The sequence below is a fragment of the Callithrix jacchus genome, chromosome 6 (assembly GCF_049354715.1).
Source record: "Callithrix jacchus isolate 240 chromosome 6, calJac240_pri, whole genome shotgun sequence".
NCBI lineage: Eukaryota > Metazoa > Chordata > Mammalia > Primates > Cebidae > Callithrix > Callithrix jacchus.
This window is the reverse complement of record NC_133507.1, coordinates 151,897,604-151,915,937: the sequence shown is the minus strand read 5'-3', so window position 1 is coordinate 151,915,937 and position 18,334 is coordinate 151,897,604. Positions and strand designations below refer to the sequence as shown.

At 42.8% G+C, this 18,334-nt stretch overlaps 1 protein-coding gene across 4 annotated transcripts in view; it reads right to left on the bottom strand.

The window, feature by feature from the left end:
* Positions 1-1,510: 1,510 nt before the first annotated feature.
* The window catches only part of SP140L (SP140 nuclear body protein like), a 75,165-nt gene continuing 58,341 nt past the window's right edge, over positions 1,511-18,334 (bottom strand). For 3 of the 4 annotated variants that reach the window (XM_035306015.3, XM_008999683.5, XM_054258011.2), the window contains exons 10-18: positions 17,272-17,376; positions 14,456-14,598; positions 13,235-13,282; positions 9,909-9,950; positions 4,700-4,815; positions 3,879-3,987; positions 3,496-3,573; positions 3,126-3,269; positions 1,511-2,140 (exon numbers count right to left, since the gene is read on the bottom strand). In XM_035306015.3, the coding sequence (XP_035161906.3) occupies positions 2,042-2,140; positions 3,126-3,269; positions 3,496-3,573; positions 3,879-3,987; positions 4,700-4,815; positions 9,909-9,950; positions 13,235-13,282; positions 14,456-14,598; positions 17,272-17,376 (884 nt within the window). In that variant the 3' untranslated portion in view covers positions 1,511-2,041. The remainder of the gene's footprint in view (positions 2,141-3,125; positions 3,270-3,495; positions 3,574-3,878; positions 3,988-4,699; positions 4,816-9,908; positions 9,951-13,234; positions 13,283-14,455; positions 14,599-17,271; positions 17,377-18,334) is intronic. The other variant, XM_008999684.5, reaches the window with a different exon arrangement.

Genomic DNA, 18,334 nt, shown 5'->3' with positions numbered 1-18,334 from the left:
TAACTGGGATAACAACCCCTGCCCCCTTCAAGTCTTTGTAGGTGGCATTAATCTCTATCATAGCCCAAGAATGTGACACTACTTTTAACTTACCTTTTTTCACCATGAAACTTCAGTTTGAGAGCCTTTAGCTTGGCCTTCCCTAAGACAGTCATTGTTATTTCATAGCATAGGAAGCCACAGGTTGAGGAACTAGGTCAGTCAACTGCTATGTACTATGATGTATGCATGAATGTATATCCTGATTAAATTATTGCTGGGTGGCTCTGTGGATCCAGAGGGCCCACTGTGAGATGGACACTACTTGACCTCCACCTACTCTACTCTAACATGGGCTACAATAGTGCTTTGAGTCCTCAGGGGTTAGCATCAACTCTGACATTGTACTCAACATCCCTTGAAAGATCTGTGTATTTTCTTCTCAGCATGTGTATTTGGCCATAGAGCCCTCCTTTGAAAACTTGAGGGAATCAGTGCTGTGCACACTTACAAGTTTCTTCCTTATGAGAAATTATCCTCATTTCCATCAGTGGGTTCTGGATTTCATGGAGAACTGGCTGAGGTTTGGAAGCTGGGCAAGTGAGTTTTAAGGCCTTGACTTTGGCATAAGAGACCACCCTGAGCTAAGAATTCAGTCTCTGAGCCCCGAATTCAGTCTTCTATGAAGTTCTGTGATTCATAAAATCAGGGCCTGTATCAGACCTTCCTTGCTGCAGCCTTCCAGCTGCAGGCATGAGGGTCTCTTCTCTTTAGGGTGGTGATGAATAGATGTAAGCCTGTCATTTACTCTTTTCAAGACATTAATGGAACCTAGCAATAGCCACCAAAACCCATACTTATTATAGTTACTTTTCCTCACTTCTTAAATGCCAATTTTACCAGCTATTTTACCCCTTCACCTATAGCTCATCCAGTTAACTACAGGTGAAAGTGTGGGCAACTGCTCAGTGATAGCAGCCCTGGGACTGTCCATACTCCACCCAGCACCATTGGGCTAGACAGTGATCCAACTCCAGAGTCCTGTCCTCAGAGCTTGCTTCCTAGGCCATTACCTTAGATTGCTTTCCCCAGAAGCAGATTCTGGGATGAAGTTCCTTTACCAGGAGATTTATGGTGAGCGTTCACTCAGAAGGGAGTAGGGGAAGCAGCACAGTGTGGTCAAAAGCTAAGTCCGGATATGGCCACAGCTGGAGACTAGCTCCAGCCTGATTCCTGGGAGCACAGAGTAGCCTCACACCACATCATTGGTACTGCTTTGAGGCAAAGGGGTCGGCCTCAGGCCATGGGGTGTCACCTCCAGGTGAAGCTGGTCCCATTAGACCCAGGGTAATACTCTGGTGACTGCTGGCATTAGCAGCCACCACTCAGCAGTTGTGGATGAAAAGACGTGGCCAGAAGAGGAGATGGTGCCAGGATACCAACAGCTTTGCAGGGGAGTGAAAAATGGCTTCCCTCTACTTTGCTAGGTTCATTGGCTGAGCTATGAATGAATTAAATTGCCATAAGTAGATTAACAGGAGGATAAAAATTTTAATAATATATGTTTGCACAGGAGTCCCATGAAATACAAGACTCCAAGAAGAGTCAGATGATTGACACGCATACACCATCTTGAGCTATCAAGAAAAATAGGGGCCTGGGGATTCTGCAGGGAGGTGGCGAGACAAGTGGGAGGGGGAAAGGAAGAAGTGTGTCCTAAATAAAGCTTGGTTGGTTTTTCAGATAAAAGGTCTTGTGAGTAATAAATGTCTGGAGCAGCCCTCAGGAGAAAAGATGAGAGTCTGGCTGTGCTGGTGTCCCCTCCCACCTCCTTCTCTGTGGTCCCAGTTACCCTTCCCTGGCTGATGAGATTGTTGGTGATGGGATTCATGATGATTGAATTTCTTTTGGAGGATTTGTCTTTGGGCAGATGAGGGAGGCTCAGAGAAAAGCCCCTCCCTGCATGTGCTGTGCCCAAGTGCCCTCAGTTTGAAGTAAGTGGCAAAGCAGTGGCATATTTTGGGGTACCATTTCCTGAAGGCCTTCAGCATCCACTAACTAGTCAACTGTTCTCATTTGTTTCCCGAATAGCAAACACTTCCTTCAAATTCTTCTCAAATTCAGCCTCCAGTCGAAGTCCCATTTGGCCAAAATCCTTGTACTAGAAAAAAATAATAAAGACAAAAACAATGTTCCTCATGATTAGTGTCATTAGACACCTTTCAACTGAAATGATCAGGGCTCTTGTCTTTAAAAAATAAAGCCCTGTAAGTTGACAATTGGTAATGGCATATATTTTGGAGTATAAAGTAATGTTGTGATTTATGACTGCTACGTGGAATCATCAAATCAAACTAATTAACATACCCACACCTCAAATTGTTATTATTTTTTTGTGGTGAGAACATTTGAAACTAACTCTCTTAACAATGCTGAAATGTGAAATACACTATTGTTAAGTATAGGACTCTTGTCTTAAACACGCTAAGTTACATTAACCAGGTTAAACTTGAAAACTCACGCAGCTAAAGTAACTTCTGTTTTTTACCAGCATGATTCTTACTAACAGGGCAGAAAAGTGAAGTCATTTGCATAGTTGGGATTATTACTTATTTGACTTCGGTTGCTTATTTCAGTGGGTTAGAAAAGTGATCCATGCTCTTTCACCAATTCAGATAGTGGAGCGTATAAGGTAAGATCACTGATTTCTTCCTTTCTCCATCACTTCTACTCCTTGCTGGCAATCCCTGTTAACCATATGGTCTATTCACATGCAAAGTAATATAGAGTTTGGGATTTCTGAGATTGGGGGCAGATAAGAAGCACAATACCACTTTGAGATGAAATTCTTCTCTTTATATGCTGCAGCAGACAGGACTCAATTGCTCTCTCTGAGCTCCTGTCACCTCTGGGGCGGGTGGGGATGAGCTCTCAGGAACCAGAGTTCTGGTTGCAGAGACACCTTTGGACTCACTGTTACTTTACTATGACGAGCTAAGTCCTGAACTGAAAAAAATTCACTCACTTTCAGGACCTTGCTTGTGCAAGCTTATTACATACAGGATGAGGGAAACTAATTTTCTAGGCACCAGGAAATGAGGGGAAGAATGCAAAGAAACCGAATGGAAGCGGGAAGAGCCACCTACCTTGTATGATGCCCTGTGGTTCTGGAAGATGAGGCGCATGTCTCGTACAAACCCCTCCACTCGGGAATAATCGTGCTCATTCAGCCTCTTCTTGATTTTATCCAACCACATGGGCTCCTTCAGGCCTTGACACGCCTCTCTAATCTGGCGACAAAAATACCAGTGGGAAGGCTACCAGCACAGTTCAATCTCTCTACCTTCTGTGGCTTCGCATAAAATCCAGCAGAAATGCAACAAAGTGAAGGTAACTAATGACAGCTTGTGCTCTTGCTCCATAGGATTAAAATCACAAATCTCACAAGCGTCCATTGTTTTCAGGGTCAGGTAATGTCATGGCAGCCTGTAATCATGGGTTGCTGTTGTTACTTACATAATAATAATACGGAATCTTGGCAAAAAAGGAGCTCTCAGAACAGCAATAGAGTTTCAAGAGGAGGAATTCACATTTCTGCAAAAGAAAGAGGCTGTAAATGAGAAGCAGCGTGGAGAGAGTGAGCCCACATGCATGTCCAGACAGAGCACAGGACTCACACCCTTCTTCCACAGATTTCTCTAACATGCGTGGCTCTTGGAAACAGACATGTCATGGCTGAGTTATTTTTTCTGCAAACAAGTTGTAGTGGCCTATCAGTGCAACTAAAGTGTGGCTCGGAAGAGCAGGCTCCTTTTGGTGCATTCCCCTGACCTTGAGGTTGTTCGTGCTTCCCACGTGTGAGGGGAAAGGAGAAGGTTTGGACTTTGTATCCGACTCACCGACTGTTCCTCAGGACACATCTGCCTCTCCAGGACCTCAGATTCCTGACAGCACTGTTGGCTTCCTGCAGACTCCTTCATCCTGCAGAAGATGCAACTCCACGGGGACCTGAGAGATTGGACTTAGGTGAGCAGAGGGCAGGGACCCTGGAAATGGCCACCATTTTGTGGCTGCCACTGTCTTCCTTCAGGAATGGTTGATGGGTTCAGCTATGGGAGGCAGGGGAACACCTCCCAGAGTATCCAAGAACTGCATGTGGGGTCTCCAGCCATTGTCCTTTCCCTCACATCACTGGTAGCAGCAGGTGAAAGCCTGAGGAAGGTGGTGTCACTGTGAGTGTGGCTCTCCTTTCTCTGTCTGAGCTGCTGGGAGCACAAGGAGCCCTGCCTACCAGGCCTGAGCATCAGAAACTGGGCTTTCAGCTCCAGGGACCTCGGGCCTCCATCAACCCAATGGGACCATGCCACTTGTCTTGTATGAATAAGCACAAAACATAAACAACTGGTGTTTCTTGCCCCAAGTCCCCTTGGACAGGAGACCTTGCTGCAAAACTTGAAGGAAAGGACAATACCAGTATATAGGCAAAGGGTCCCCAACCTGGCCTCAGCGTATCAGAGGAGGTGTCCCTGAGAGCACAGAGAACATTAACCTCCCGCTGCCAGCATCTCCCACTGCTCTCTGGATCACACTGCTGGGTTCCAGTACCCAAGGAACCTGCTCCTTTCCCAGCTAAACACAAGCAGGCACTCTGCTGGGGAGAGCACATGGCAGGTGGAAGGTTCCCTAAAGGATGAAAGAGAGGCACCTGCATGTCACTCACTTCTCAGATTCCACAGGTGGGATGTGGCAGTCCTCATGGAAGACTCTTGAACAAGTGTCGCAACAGAACAGATCCCCTCCGTCCCGGCAAACCTCGCACTCATCCAAGTTTCTCATCTAGAAGGGAAAACAGTGTCCATGTCACAGGGATCCGCAAGATTCAGGAAGGCCCCCCTCCGGGCCATCTAGAACACTCTGCCTTTGCGTAACCTGCGTGGACAGGTCTTTGTTTCTATTGGGATATATAAAGGCACTGCCTTTGCGTGAACCTGCGTGGACAGGCATTTGCTTCTATTGGGATATATAAAGGCACTGCCTTTGCGTAACCTGCGTGGACAAGCACTTGCTTCTCACTGGGATGTAAAGGAAAATCATGGCCTGGAGATTTCAGAACAAATCCTAGTCTGCAGTGAAGTTCAGGAGGAAGGGCTATGAGTCAGAATAAAATGTTTCCTTATAAAACCAGAGACTATCACACAGAAAGACTAGTAACAAAGCAAGAGGATGATTTTATTGGAATCTGAATAACTATTATGCTGCAGATAAAATCAGGTTTTGAAGTAAAGTGTTAAATCCCTTTGCCTATACTACAAATCAGCTCATGAAAGGGAGACCTAGAGAATTACATATGATAGAACAAGCTTCTGAGATATCATTACTTGCCATATTCTTGGCCATAAGTTCCCCATGAGTTGAAGAGATGGCCTAGTTAGGGGTTCCTGGACTGTAGGTTCTGTGCCTAGATCTAGATAGCTGTGTGCCTATCTCTGAGGGGGAAGGACCATGGGTGCAGATGACCAGGGGGGCCCTCAGGAGCACAGAGCTCTTTGGCTCTGGTGTAGATCCCCCATGACTTAGCTCATTTGGATTGTAAGGTGGGAAGGTGTCATCTCTAATGACCAACCATACAGTGTTGAAGACGGAGGCCCTACCCTCATTTCCTGGGCCCAAAGAGGTGGTGCTATGTTCTTTTTTTTTTTTTAATTTTAAAGAGAATTTTGATTTTATTTTAAGATATAATATATATACATGGTAAACATTCAAAGAAAATGAAAAATATAAACAATGAAAAGTAAGACTCGCATGCTTGGGGCTTCCAAATCTCTTTCCTTTTCACCAGAGGGAGATAGTAATATGTTTCTTAGGAATCTTTCCAGTAATAGTTTATGCGTGGATAAGAATATATATACATATATACACAATTTTCATAAAAGACAAAATCAAATACTAACATACCCTTCCCCTTTTCTAACTTAATATTTTGGAGACTGTTCCATATTAGCATGTAGATATGTCTTACTGCTGTTAAATTACATTATTTTCTACTACCTAGATTTCCTTGAGTTTAATGAAAAAAGTAATTTTCTGATTATATATAATAGATCAATTCTAAAAATACATTTGTATTTTTAGAATTGATCTATTATACTTGTACATGTTTTGGAGACTCAGGTGATGTTTTGATACGTGGATACAATGTGTAATAATCAAATCAGCATAGCTGGGATATCCATCACTTCAAGCATTTACCTTTCTTTTGTGTTAAAACATTGCAATGATTACCTTTTAGCAATTTTGAAACAAACAATAAATTATTAACTATAATTTTCCTACTTATTTCTAAGACTAGAACTCATTTCTCCTACCTAACCATATTATTTGTACCCATTAACCACCTTCTATTCTTCCCCTACCCCCACCCTTTCCTGCCTCTGGTATCCACTGTTCTATTCACTACTTCCATGAGATCCACTTGTTAAGCTCCCCAACATGAGTGAGAACATGTAATATATGTCTTTCTGTGCTTCATTTATTTCACGTAACATATTAACCTCCAGTTCCTCAAACATGAGTGAGAACATGTAATATTTCTCTTTCTGTGCTTGATTTATTCACTTCACATAATAACCTCCAGTCCATCCATGTTTCTGCAAATGACAGGATTTTATTCCTTTTTTGTGGCTGAATAATAGTCCACTGTGTGTGTGTGTATATATATCACATTGGAGATTTTATATATATGTATATACCTACTATATATAGTGTGTGAATAAATGTATATATATTATATATATTTTATACATATAGATAGATACTAGATATAGATATAGATATTTTATATAGATATGTTGGCTTGTTGGGCTCTGTGAGGGTGGGATTCACTGAGCTAGACCGTTCAGCTCCCTTTGGCCCCTCTTCCAGTGGAGTGAATGGTTCTACCTCGCTGGCGTTCCAGGCAGCACTGGAGTGTGGAAAACAAGCAAACTCCTGCAGCGAGCTCGACGTGTGCCCAAATGGCTGCCCAGTTTTGTGCTTGAAACCTAGGGCCCTGGTTGCATAGGCCCTCAAGGGAATCTCCTTGCCTGTGGGATGCGAAGACTATGGGAAAAGCATAGTATCTGGGCCAAGGTGCACTGTTCCTTATGGCATAGTCCCTTGGCTGGGGGAGGGAGCTCCCTGATGCCTTGCACTTCCCAGGTGAGGCAATGCCCCACCCTGCTTCGGCTCACTGCCCATGGGCTGTACCCACCATCTACTAAGTCCCAATGAGATGAACCAGGTGCCTCAGTTGGAAATGCAGAAATCACTTGCCTTCTGTTTTGATCTCGCTGGGAGCTGCAGATCGGAGCTGTTTGTATTTGGCCATATTGCCAGGTCCCCCTTGGTGCTTTGCTCCATAAAAATAATGGTAAATCAACTAATTCTACATTTCTCACCAGTCTCAATATGTGAGACCTTTAGCCAGATTTAATTTGATTTGGAGAAGTTAAAATACGATCGTATTTGTGTCCACATGTTGTGGAGCAAATCCCAGTCATTAAAAATCAACGGAATTTATAGAGCAAATATAGAGACCAATACACGTATGCTGTATTGTAGACAAATACACGTGTATTCAAGACAAAGAACCCGTCTGTGTCTGAGCCCTTTGTCATTCAAGGGAAAAGTGCTACAAGGACTATAATTACAGTTCAATATTATGTGCAGCCTGGACATCTGGTGACACTGGGAGGGCCCAGAATGGCCTAATCTACAAGTTCTCCCCCAGCTCTGCTGCTGCAGGTAAGGCTTCCTACCAACACTTCTTATCAAGAGGACTGCTTGCAAGTTCTGCTTATTTTTGAATAGCTGATTTTATTCCCCTTCCAACCATGAAATTCTTCAAACAAGCCAATCACCTTCTCCCTCTGGAAGCAGGGGACAGCCCACCCTACAGAGTCCCTGGCTGTTTCCTCTGTTCCTGAGCACAGCCCCCACATGGTCCTGTGTGGAGTGTCTACAGGCTCTTTCTGCTGCTGCTTCTACTTTTCTATTTTAACCAGCTCTCTAAATTTATTTCAGCTCTAGGTTAGGTGAAATCCTTCTCTTGTGATCTGGATTTTCAGGTTCTTCAGTGAGGTTGTGTGTTCAGAGATGGACTTTCTACCTCTCACACTTAGAGAACTCACAGATTTTTGGCTCTCTCACAGAGTTTGCAGTGGTGAGCCACTTCTCTGAAAGGGTCTGTGAATTCCTTGTTTTGCTGGGATGTTCCTGTGGTGATTCTTGTAGCAAAAGTTCACGATATGAGTCTCCACACACTGTTCTGTCCATCTGAGTTGGAGGTGGAAATTAGTCCTGCCTCCTATCTGCCATTTTTTTTTTCTCCAAACCCGTATCTGTTTATGAAGAGATTTGATTTCCCTGGTCTTTGCTTGTTGGCTTGGCTGTACATTAGACTCATCTCAGGGAAAAAAAAAAAAATTCTAACGTCCTGAACCCAACACCAGAGATTCTGAATCAATGGGTTAGGGTTGAGGCGCAGGCACGGGTGTTCTTCTTTAGGTAACAGAATGGGCAATTCTATGTATCAGAATCATCTGGGGATCTAAAAAAAAATCCTAATGTTCAAGTCACACAGAGCACAGACTAATTTAGAATTTTCTTAGAAATGGGGTCCAGTCAACAACATTTTTAAAAGCTCTTCAGGTGATTGTAGGATGAAGCCCAATTTCAGATTCAACCTGAGCAAAGTCTGGTTATGGAGGCATGGGGATGTTATAAGTCAATGTTGTTACTGGCCTTGGAAAAAGTATTAACAGAGGTGACCATACCTTTGCTGGAACCGTTTTCCTCTTCTCCCCACACACATCTGGCTGTGGGCTGTGAGACCTAAACCTCCATGTTTAGCCCATACAAAATCAGTCACAGAAACACGGACCTCAAGGGCTGTTTTAACCATTCATGAGTCCTTGAATTGGCTGGGCATCAAAATCAGTGTGGATAAGACCTAAATCTTGTTGGAGGATTGCTTTGGAGGTAAGGTGTATATAAAACTATTTGCTTATCCCTCCTCTGTTAAGTATCATGTGTCGGTGTTATTGCATGATATTCTGTGTGAGTGCTGCCCCCTACAGTTGTCCAAGAAGGTGACCCTGCCTAAAATAGACATTTCACTGCAATGAAAACAATCAAACCACAACTTCATTTACAGAAGGGACCCATCTATGATTTCAGCAGAACCCAAAGCAGGCAGCCATATAGCAAGCAGAGAATGGATGGGGCCCATGGGATCAGAAGGTGTGCATAGTACTGAGCACCAGATAAGAAGTTGAGTAAAAATGCCTCATGATTTGCTAGGTCATGATGGTTTCAGTCCTAACCAGCTCAGCACCCTAACGGCTTCCCTGAGCCATTCCTTTATAGGACTAATGACAGGCTCCGCACCTTGAACGTAATAGCTTGGCCTGGCCTGTTCCTTCTGGCTGATGCTTAAGACCATCTTTAGCTCTACCTGCAACTTGGAGTGCATTTTTGGGATTTTTCCCTTTCATCCACTCCACTTACTTGAAAATGCTCTTATCCTCTCACATTTGACCCTTCCCTGTAATCACCAGGCCAGCCCTACCCCTTACCACTTCAAGCTCTGTCTCTGGAGACCTCAGGGGTCTAGAGCTCAGCCTCCTATACTTACTTTCCAGGGGAAATAAGGACTTTGGAAGGATTCCACTGAAGCAGATGGAAAGAGTTCTTTCACAATGAGACATCTAAGGCATAGGCACATGTACCTGGCTTGGGGGATGCATCTGGTATTCTTTGCTCATCACACACAGCAACATACTCCAACTGAGACTGAACATGCTTCAGGGAATAGCAGTCATGACACAGAACATATGCCTGGAGAAAGGAGTGGGACATTCTGGGAGTAATAGTTCAGAATTTGTACTTACACAAGGGTCAACTGAGGTATTCTTGTGAGACTTCAGTATTCCCTGTTTAAACAACAACAACAAAAAAACCAGAAAGGTTGATTTACAATATTGAATGCGTTGTTTCCATCTATCACTTATTTAAATAGTCATCTTTGAAGGGATTCAGGAACCAGTTGTAAGCAGGCTGGGGTGGCTTTAGTGCTTTAAGTTCCTAAGTAAGCAAATTGAAACCTGATGTAAACAGTAAAATGAAACTAGAGATTTGCCAACTAGAATCCACCATCTAACCTCTAATTAGCATCTTTCCATGATAACCCATTAAATATAGTTTCTCTGTCTTACTCCTGTGTTGGCCTCACTGTCTGGACTGCTGCAGAAGAGCTCTCTAAACTTCTCTTTGTTCTGAGTGCTGCCCAATTCATAAATTCCTCTTTACCCCAATAAATGCTATTAAATTTATTTTGTCTAAAGTTTTTTTTTTTTAAACAGTCTTCCTTTTCCCTCACATCTGATTTTATGAACCTACATATCTACTGAGAGAATGAAAGTGCCCAGTTATTACCATTCAACCCAACATAAGTCCCATTCCTTGCAGGGAGTCTGGATCTAGTTTGCAAAAGCCAAGTCAGAGAAACTCTACTTGTCCTTTTACTCCAACGGGCCCTCAGGCATATCTCCTAAACTTGGCCTTTGTGTCATCCCACCCAGAGGAGCTTCAATAATAATCAGGCTGAGGACTCATCCCCCATAGCCTCCGGGGACCTAAGGTCCAGAGTCCTGGAGGCCATGGAATTGTCCCAGAGTAGAAGAACACTGCTTTCTCCAGCTCCCCTGGGGACACAGCCCTAGTGATAAAACACCTCCAAGGTCTTCTGCGCTGCAGCTCTTCTTCCTGAAAGTCTCCTGCTCTCTTTTCTATCCAAATCACAAGAAGATGTCAGATTGACTGACTTTTAAGAGGTAACCTACTAGATTTATTTAGACTGCTTTTGGGTATCCACTGCATGACTTGGCATCCTTCCCTTCTGGGATACAGGCAGCCACAGCTTTTGTCTCTAGCCCAGGGCACAGAGGCCATAAACAAGTGTGATCCAAAGACAAGCACCTGAGAGGTAACCTTGTCACTCATTGCTTCTTGGATTAGCCTAGAATCTCCCACCCCCCACCCATTTGTAATTCATCTATGTTTACAATATGAAACAACCTTTTATTTATTTAATTTCAGTGGTTCACTCTGTCACCCCGGCTGGAGTGTTATGATGAAATCATAGCTTCCTATAGCCTCGACCTCCCAGGCTCAAGTGATCCTCCTACCTTAGCCTCCTGAGTAGGCGGGACTATAGGTATGATCACAATGCCTGCGTATTTTTTTTTTTTTTTTGGTAGAGGTGATATCTCATATTGTTGTCCAGGTTGGTCTCCAATTCCTGAGCTCAAGTCAGCCTCTCAAATGCTAGCATTATAGGCTCAAGTCATCATGCCTGGCCCGAAATGATTTTTGAGGTCAATCTTCTGTAATGGCCATTGGAATTTAGTATGTACTTGGTAAGTATATGTTGAATAGGTGAATAAATGAATAGTGTTTGAGGAGTTCGAGACCAGCCTGCCCAATGTTGTGAAACCCCGTCTCTATTAAAAATATAAAAAATTAGCCAGGCATGGTGATGGGCACCTGTAATCCCAGCTACTTGGGAGGCTGAGGCAGGACAATCTCTTGAACCTGGAGGCAGAGCTTGCAGTGAGCCGAGATGGTGCTACTGCACTCCAACCTGAATGACAAGAGCAAAACTCCATCTCAAAAAAAAAAAAAAGAAAGAAATTACTGGAGTCTCTTAAGCAAACATTAGCACACAATTATTCTAGGTGAGTATATCAGATTGCTTTACAACACCTCAGCTGCCAACAAAAGGTTTATGTGGCCCTGTCATGAGCCTGAGCAGAGATGCTATCATATGGCACTGAGAGTGACACTGAAGTTTCCAGAAGCCAAGTGGCTCTACAAGCAAGAGAAGCTCTGAGAGGCACAGAGGATCCATGGAGTTCGTAATGGATCCTGGATTTGCCACTTAAGCGACCTCCTGTTCTCTCCACGAGGAGACACAAAATATAGAGTCAACAGCTTGTTGCTGCTAAGTGTTGTATCTCAGAATAAGAGGACAGTTAGTTAGTTGGCAATTGCTAGGCCAGCAGCTAGGGTCATCTAGACTGAGTTACTCTTGGCACCTGGGGAAAGGTAGAGATGCTGGTGTTTAGCATACTCACTGAATAGGTGACACAATAGTTTCCCTTCAGGAAAACCAGTGGATGAAATGTCTCAGAGGCTGAGAGTTCAAATCAGCCAGAATATCAGATAATATAAATGCCTGGATCCCAGGTTCCCAGTGGAATATGAGGCCCAGTGGCAAGCTGTGTGTGACCTGTTTTAGAAGTCTGTGAATGTCTTGGATGATATTTCTACCTAAAGTGTATAAGGATGACCCTTTTCCCCTCCCCACCCCCTCAGGTTGTCATTCATACTGAGTCTTGGAAAAACTATCACTTTGTCCTGAATCTGCACTGCACTTAATCTATTTGTTGCTTTCTTTAAGAGAAGGAAAAATCACTTTCACAGATTAAAAGGCAGGTCTCTACAGTCCCTCTGGTAGAGCCAAAGAGTTGGCATCAACATAAAAGATTTTCCTGGTCAGTCCTTCCTAAAAAATACATCTACCTTTTGAGATTTTCCTCCCCAGTGGCACCATCCTGACAAAGGGAAATAATTTCCTGTTGAGAAAGAATTCTGTATGTCTGTGTATACATTTTTTTGGAAGGTGAAAGTGGATGTGAAAGATCAGAAAAGAAAGATTCTTATTTTGCCTATTTCACAAAATAATATATGGTTTCATATGTGTCTCAAGTGACTGTGAGCAAACGTTTGCCCTATTGGATTTCACAAAAGTTAGAAAATAGTAACATCAGTCAAAAAAAATCTGTTTTTGAGTTAGAGATGATACCTTCGTCTTATTATAAAATATTTTTATGTATTCCATGACCATATTTGATTTTCCAACTTTGACACTCTTAAAACATTTGCATCTGTGCTAAAACACATACAGGAGGTCTGTTTTGATGGCTTCTCAGTGTCTCCATCTGATATGGTTTAATATCCAAAGAGGACCTGGCTTTAGATAGACACAGTATTCAAAGTAGTAAGTCTGAGGCACATATCAAAAAATATTAAACGTAGGTAGTGGAGAAGGTGAAAGCTTAATTACAATTATGCAATTGGAGGCTTCATAAAATAAGATGTCATACATGTTAAATCAGTTGTGACAAGAAGATGTAGAAAATTATGTAACAATCACCTTTTTCTTCCCATAATAAATTCTTGAAGGGTTATGTAGAGATCCTTCCTGAATGATAGAACAAACAAACAGACAAGGTATATGGTCAGCCTGTTTTTGCTTTGTGAATCTGGCATCTCCAACCTCCTTCCAGATATTTCTACCTGAATGTTCCACTGCCAGCTCCAACCCAAGGTGTCTGAATGAATGAGTAGTCATCTCCCTCTCTTCACCTGTGCTTCTAGACTTCAATCAACAGAAGCCAGAAAATCATCTTCAGGACCATTTTCCCTTTTCTTGAGCTTCTTTCTTGAGTCCTAAGAGGTTTTCCCTCACAATCTCCTACCATCTATCACTTCTTTTCCAGTCCCACCAGTGCCACTCCAGCTGGAGTCCCTACACCAGAGCTATCCAAGCTGCACACATTTACTGCATGCTACTGGGTGTCAGTCATTCCAATCAATCTTGGGTACATGAAGACAGACAAACCTAAAGGGATCTAGAGGCAAAAAGCACTTACAGAAGGATAAATATAAACAGTGAAAAAAGGCATTAGTAGGGGGTATAGGAACCCTGGGAAGGGATGGCCAATGGCTAGGTCAGTGAATATTTAGAGAAGAGGGTAGCATTGGAGCTGAGCATTCTAGACTGAGTTTCTTAGCAGGGGAGACAGTAAAGGCATTTCAAAGTCCCATTGCTGTCTAAAATATTGTTCTAAGTATCATTTCCAATCTCAGAAGATTTCATTGATTCCTTGTTATCTCAATTACAGATTTGAATTACTTAGCCTGGATTAAAGCGCTCCACAAACAGCCCCAATTGCTGAATTGTGCCTTACTGAACACAACCCACCTACCTAAATCCACAGAGCTATTAATACTTTTACTATGGTTCTGGTTTTCAGGTCGTTTTTTCTCTGAAGTGTCTTCTTGCACTGCTTGACTATCAATGCTCTTCTTTTTTTCCAGATCATAAAATTGTCTGCATGCACCCTAGTCAGAATGATCTTTCCCTCCTCCAAGTTTCTGTGTCTATTCTCAATGAGCCCCTGGTACAACATCAGTGGGTATGCACTGGAGTGTGGTTATGGTTATGGGGCTCCTCTCACCTGAGTGACAGAATAAACTCACTGTCATCAAACCTTTAGCTTTTACTCAACTATTATTTGCTGGATACATAGTGACCTTATTATTAGGGTACAACAAAGCAGGGCACGGGTCTGGTCCCTTGTCACTGGAATACCTCCATCAGCCGTTGTAGGGGCCACCCGCCACAGCGCACACTCAGCCTCCAGTTCTTTGATCTTTCGTGGCCTCCTTTGATTTCAAATTCCCTGGGGGTGAACCAATTTCCATCCTCAGTCTGTATACACTTCACCGGGATTCCTGTAAGACCAGGGTAAGTTGATCCTGAGCCCTCTTTCTTCCCAGTGCTCAGACTGTGGCCGCTCACCACACTGAATCTAGAACCACACAATTTGTGATCAAGATCAACAGTGGGAGGGTCTGGCCTTCCCTCTCAGATTTCAGAGGCCCCAAATCCAGCCTGAAAGTCCCCTCTAAGGACATTTCCTGGTGGGGGTGCACATTTCTTCCTCTTTCATCCATAAAGAAAGTGATCGTTATCAAGAGCAATCTTTTAAAAGTGCTTCAGAAGCACTTACAGAAGGAAAAGCAAGTGATTCTGAGAGACGAGAGGATTCCAATTTGCTGTTGAATACTGGGGTAGAGACCAGGCCTGAGTCTGCAGAAGGCTTTGGGGGCAATGTGGAGGCAGAATCCTCATTTAGAGGTACAGTCTCAGATAGGTGCCCTGTGGCTCCGAAGGCCACACCAGCAACACGTGCACCTTCTATTACAACATTTTTCATTCCGTTTTATGGCATTATTGAACAGAGATTTTCTCATCTCTGCAACCATAGCTAGCTGATATTTAAAAATAATTATAAAATGTTATCTAATAGAAAATTTAAGTTATATATAAAAGATAGTCACATGCTCAACACCATCAGCCATTAGGGAAATGCAAAGCAAAACCATAATGGGATACCACATCACACCCACTAGGATGATCATAACAAAAAAGATAGACAATAACAAGTGTTGGTGAGTGTGTAGAGAAACAGCACAATGGGATACCACGTCACACCCACTAGGATGATCATAACAAAAAAGATAGACAATAACAAGTGTTGGTGAGTGGGTAGAGAAACAGCACAATGGGATACCACGTCACACCCACTAGGATGATCATAACAAAAAAGATAGACAATAACAAGTGTTGGTGAGTGGGTAGAGAAACAGCACAATGGGATACCACGTCACACCCACTAGGATGATCATAACAAAAAAGATAGACAATAACAAGTGTTGGTGAGTGGGTAGAGAAACAGGAGCCTTCATACGTATCTGGTGGGAATATAGAACAGTGCAGCCACTGTGGAAAGCACTTTGGTGTTTCCTCAGTAAGTTAAAAATAGAATTACTATTTGACTCAGCAATTCCTCTCTTGAATATACACTCCAAAGAATTGAAATATGTTCACACCAAATTTGTTACATGAATGCTCAAAATATCATTATTTATAGCAGCCAAAGATTGAACATAATCCAAGTTGATAAACGGATAAACAAAATGTGGTGTATCTATACAATGAAATATATTATTTATCAATAAAAGAAATGAAGTACCAATACATTCATTATGAATAAACTTTGAAGCACCATACTCATTAAAAGCAGCCAGTCATGAAAGGGTATGTATTACAGGATTCCATTTGTAGAAAATGTCTAGAATAGGCAAATTTATAGAACAGAAAATAGATTAGCCGCACTCAGGGCTGGGCATTGGGGTAAGGTGGGAATGGACATTGACTGCTAATTGACATGGGTTTTTCTTTTGTGGAGGGACAAATTGTTCTAAAATTAGATGATAATAATTGCTGTACAATCCTGTGAAAATACAAAAAAAATCATTGATTGGCATACTCTAAGTGGTGAGTTGTATGATATGTGAACTATATTTCAGTAAAGCTGTTTAAAAATAATTACAATGAAAACGTTTGTATTAATTGGTGCTCAAAGAACCAAGTTAAGAGAGGTCTGAGGCCAGGCGCGGTGGCTCAAGCCTGTAATCCCAGCACTTGGGAGGCCGAGGTGGGTGGATCACGAGGTCAAGAGATTGAGACCATCCTGGTCAAAATGGTGAAACCCCGTCTCTACTAAAGATCCAAAAAAAAAAAAAAATTAGCTGGGCATGGTGGCGCGTGCCTGTAATCCCAGCCATTCGGGAGGCTGAGGCAGGAGAATTGCCTGAACCCAGGAGGCGGAGGTTGCGGTGAGCCAAGATCGCACCATTGCACTCCAGCCTGGGTAACAAGAGCGAAACTCCGTCTCAAAAAAAAAAAAAGAGGTCTGAGATGAAGGTCATTCTGATAGACATTAGTAGCAAATTTTATACCTTTCAATCACAAAATATTTTACGTTAATATGTAAAGAGTAGTTCTCACAGCTATATCATGAGCCAGGTGTCTAATTATTCTTCCCTCTCTTGGATGAGAAATTTCATGTTCAGAAAGGCCCCCTTCTCTACTCAGAATGAAACTCCTGGCACAGCAAAGGCTGGAACTTGGGCTTCCTAATTTTAAAACCTGAGATTGTCACCCTAAGTCAAGTACCCTGCCTTGGTGACAGGACTCCAGAAGGAAGAAAGAATATGAAGGTCGAGACTGAGGGCCTCTTCCCTTTTCTGTCTGACTCTTGATAAAATACGTGACATTTTCCATCTGTGAATTGACGTTCTTCTGTGAATTGACCTGCACTTCTCTTTGATTCTTTGGGCACCCCGTGGACACTCCATGTGTGAGTGAGCATCTAATGGATGTGATGGATGTGATTTCTTAAAGTCTGAAAATGTCATCTTAGGGATCCCTTCCTCCTTCCCTCAAGCCAATCTGGGGCCAAAAAGTCCTTGAATGATGTGTAATTCACATGGATAATTTCCCCACTAATTGTGATGCCTTCAGAGAGGAGCTGCAAATTAAAAAAGAATAAAACTCACCTTGTTTCAATTTCTCCTTGTATAAAATCCCCTTCATCTCACCACAGGTCACCAGAAGTAAAGAATCCTTAAAATCCACAGTTTTATCTTTGTGCCTTCTTGAAGCTGAAAGAGGATTTCTTCATTATGTCTCACTTTGCAAAGTCACATCCCCCCTCCCCACTGAGGTAATTCCTATAAAGCCACAAAGAGTGTTTAAGAAATTCTACTCGAAAAATCTCTAGAGTTTCAAGGACTTTCTTCCAAGTGGCATTTTTGATACATAACTACAGAATGTGTACCCCAATTTTACCTTTCAAATTTCACACAAAATAGAATGCTTTATTGGAGAAATTAGACTTCAGTAAAACCCTTTTAACTTCCAATGTAGTTCACGCCACTGATTCTTATATGACAATGAAACATACAGTTGTGGTCATTAGTTTGATGGAAGCTCTCCAGCTATGCTGTTTTGCTGCAGTTAGGTAGCCAGAGATGAAGTGGGAGACCATAATCAGTCTTCCTATTTGAGCACTGACTGGTCAAGGAAGGAGAGATGAGATAACCTAATGGAAACGGTGTCTGCCCTCTACTTTTGTTCTCTGCTTTGCTCCATTTTCCCTCCAACAGCTGTCTCCACAGCTGAGAGAGGAGCTCAGGGAGCTCTAGAATAATATGAAAATTGTACTGGGCAGTGGGTAGGGAACTGGGGACCTGATATCACAGAAGTAGGTGTGAAAGTTCTTCAAAGAAACTACAGGAGGATGAGCAGTGAATCCTGCCCTTCCAAACAGAGATGTAGAGGCCATGATGGGCAGCAGGAGCTGTCTTTGATCCTGAGACTGGTTTTGAAAAAGGCAGACTATTTAGACTGGGATGAACTAATAAGGGAGGCCAAGGTGGGCAGATCATGAGGTCAAGAGATCAAGACCAGTCTGGCCAACATGTAGAAACCCTGTCTACTAAAAAAAAAAAAACAATTAGCTGGGCATGGTGGTGTGCACCTGTAGTCCCAGCTACCTGGGAGGCTGAGGCAGGAGAATTGCTTGAACCTGGGAGGTGGTGGTTGCAGTGAGCCGAGATT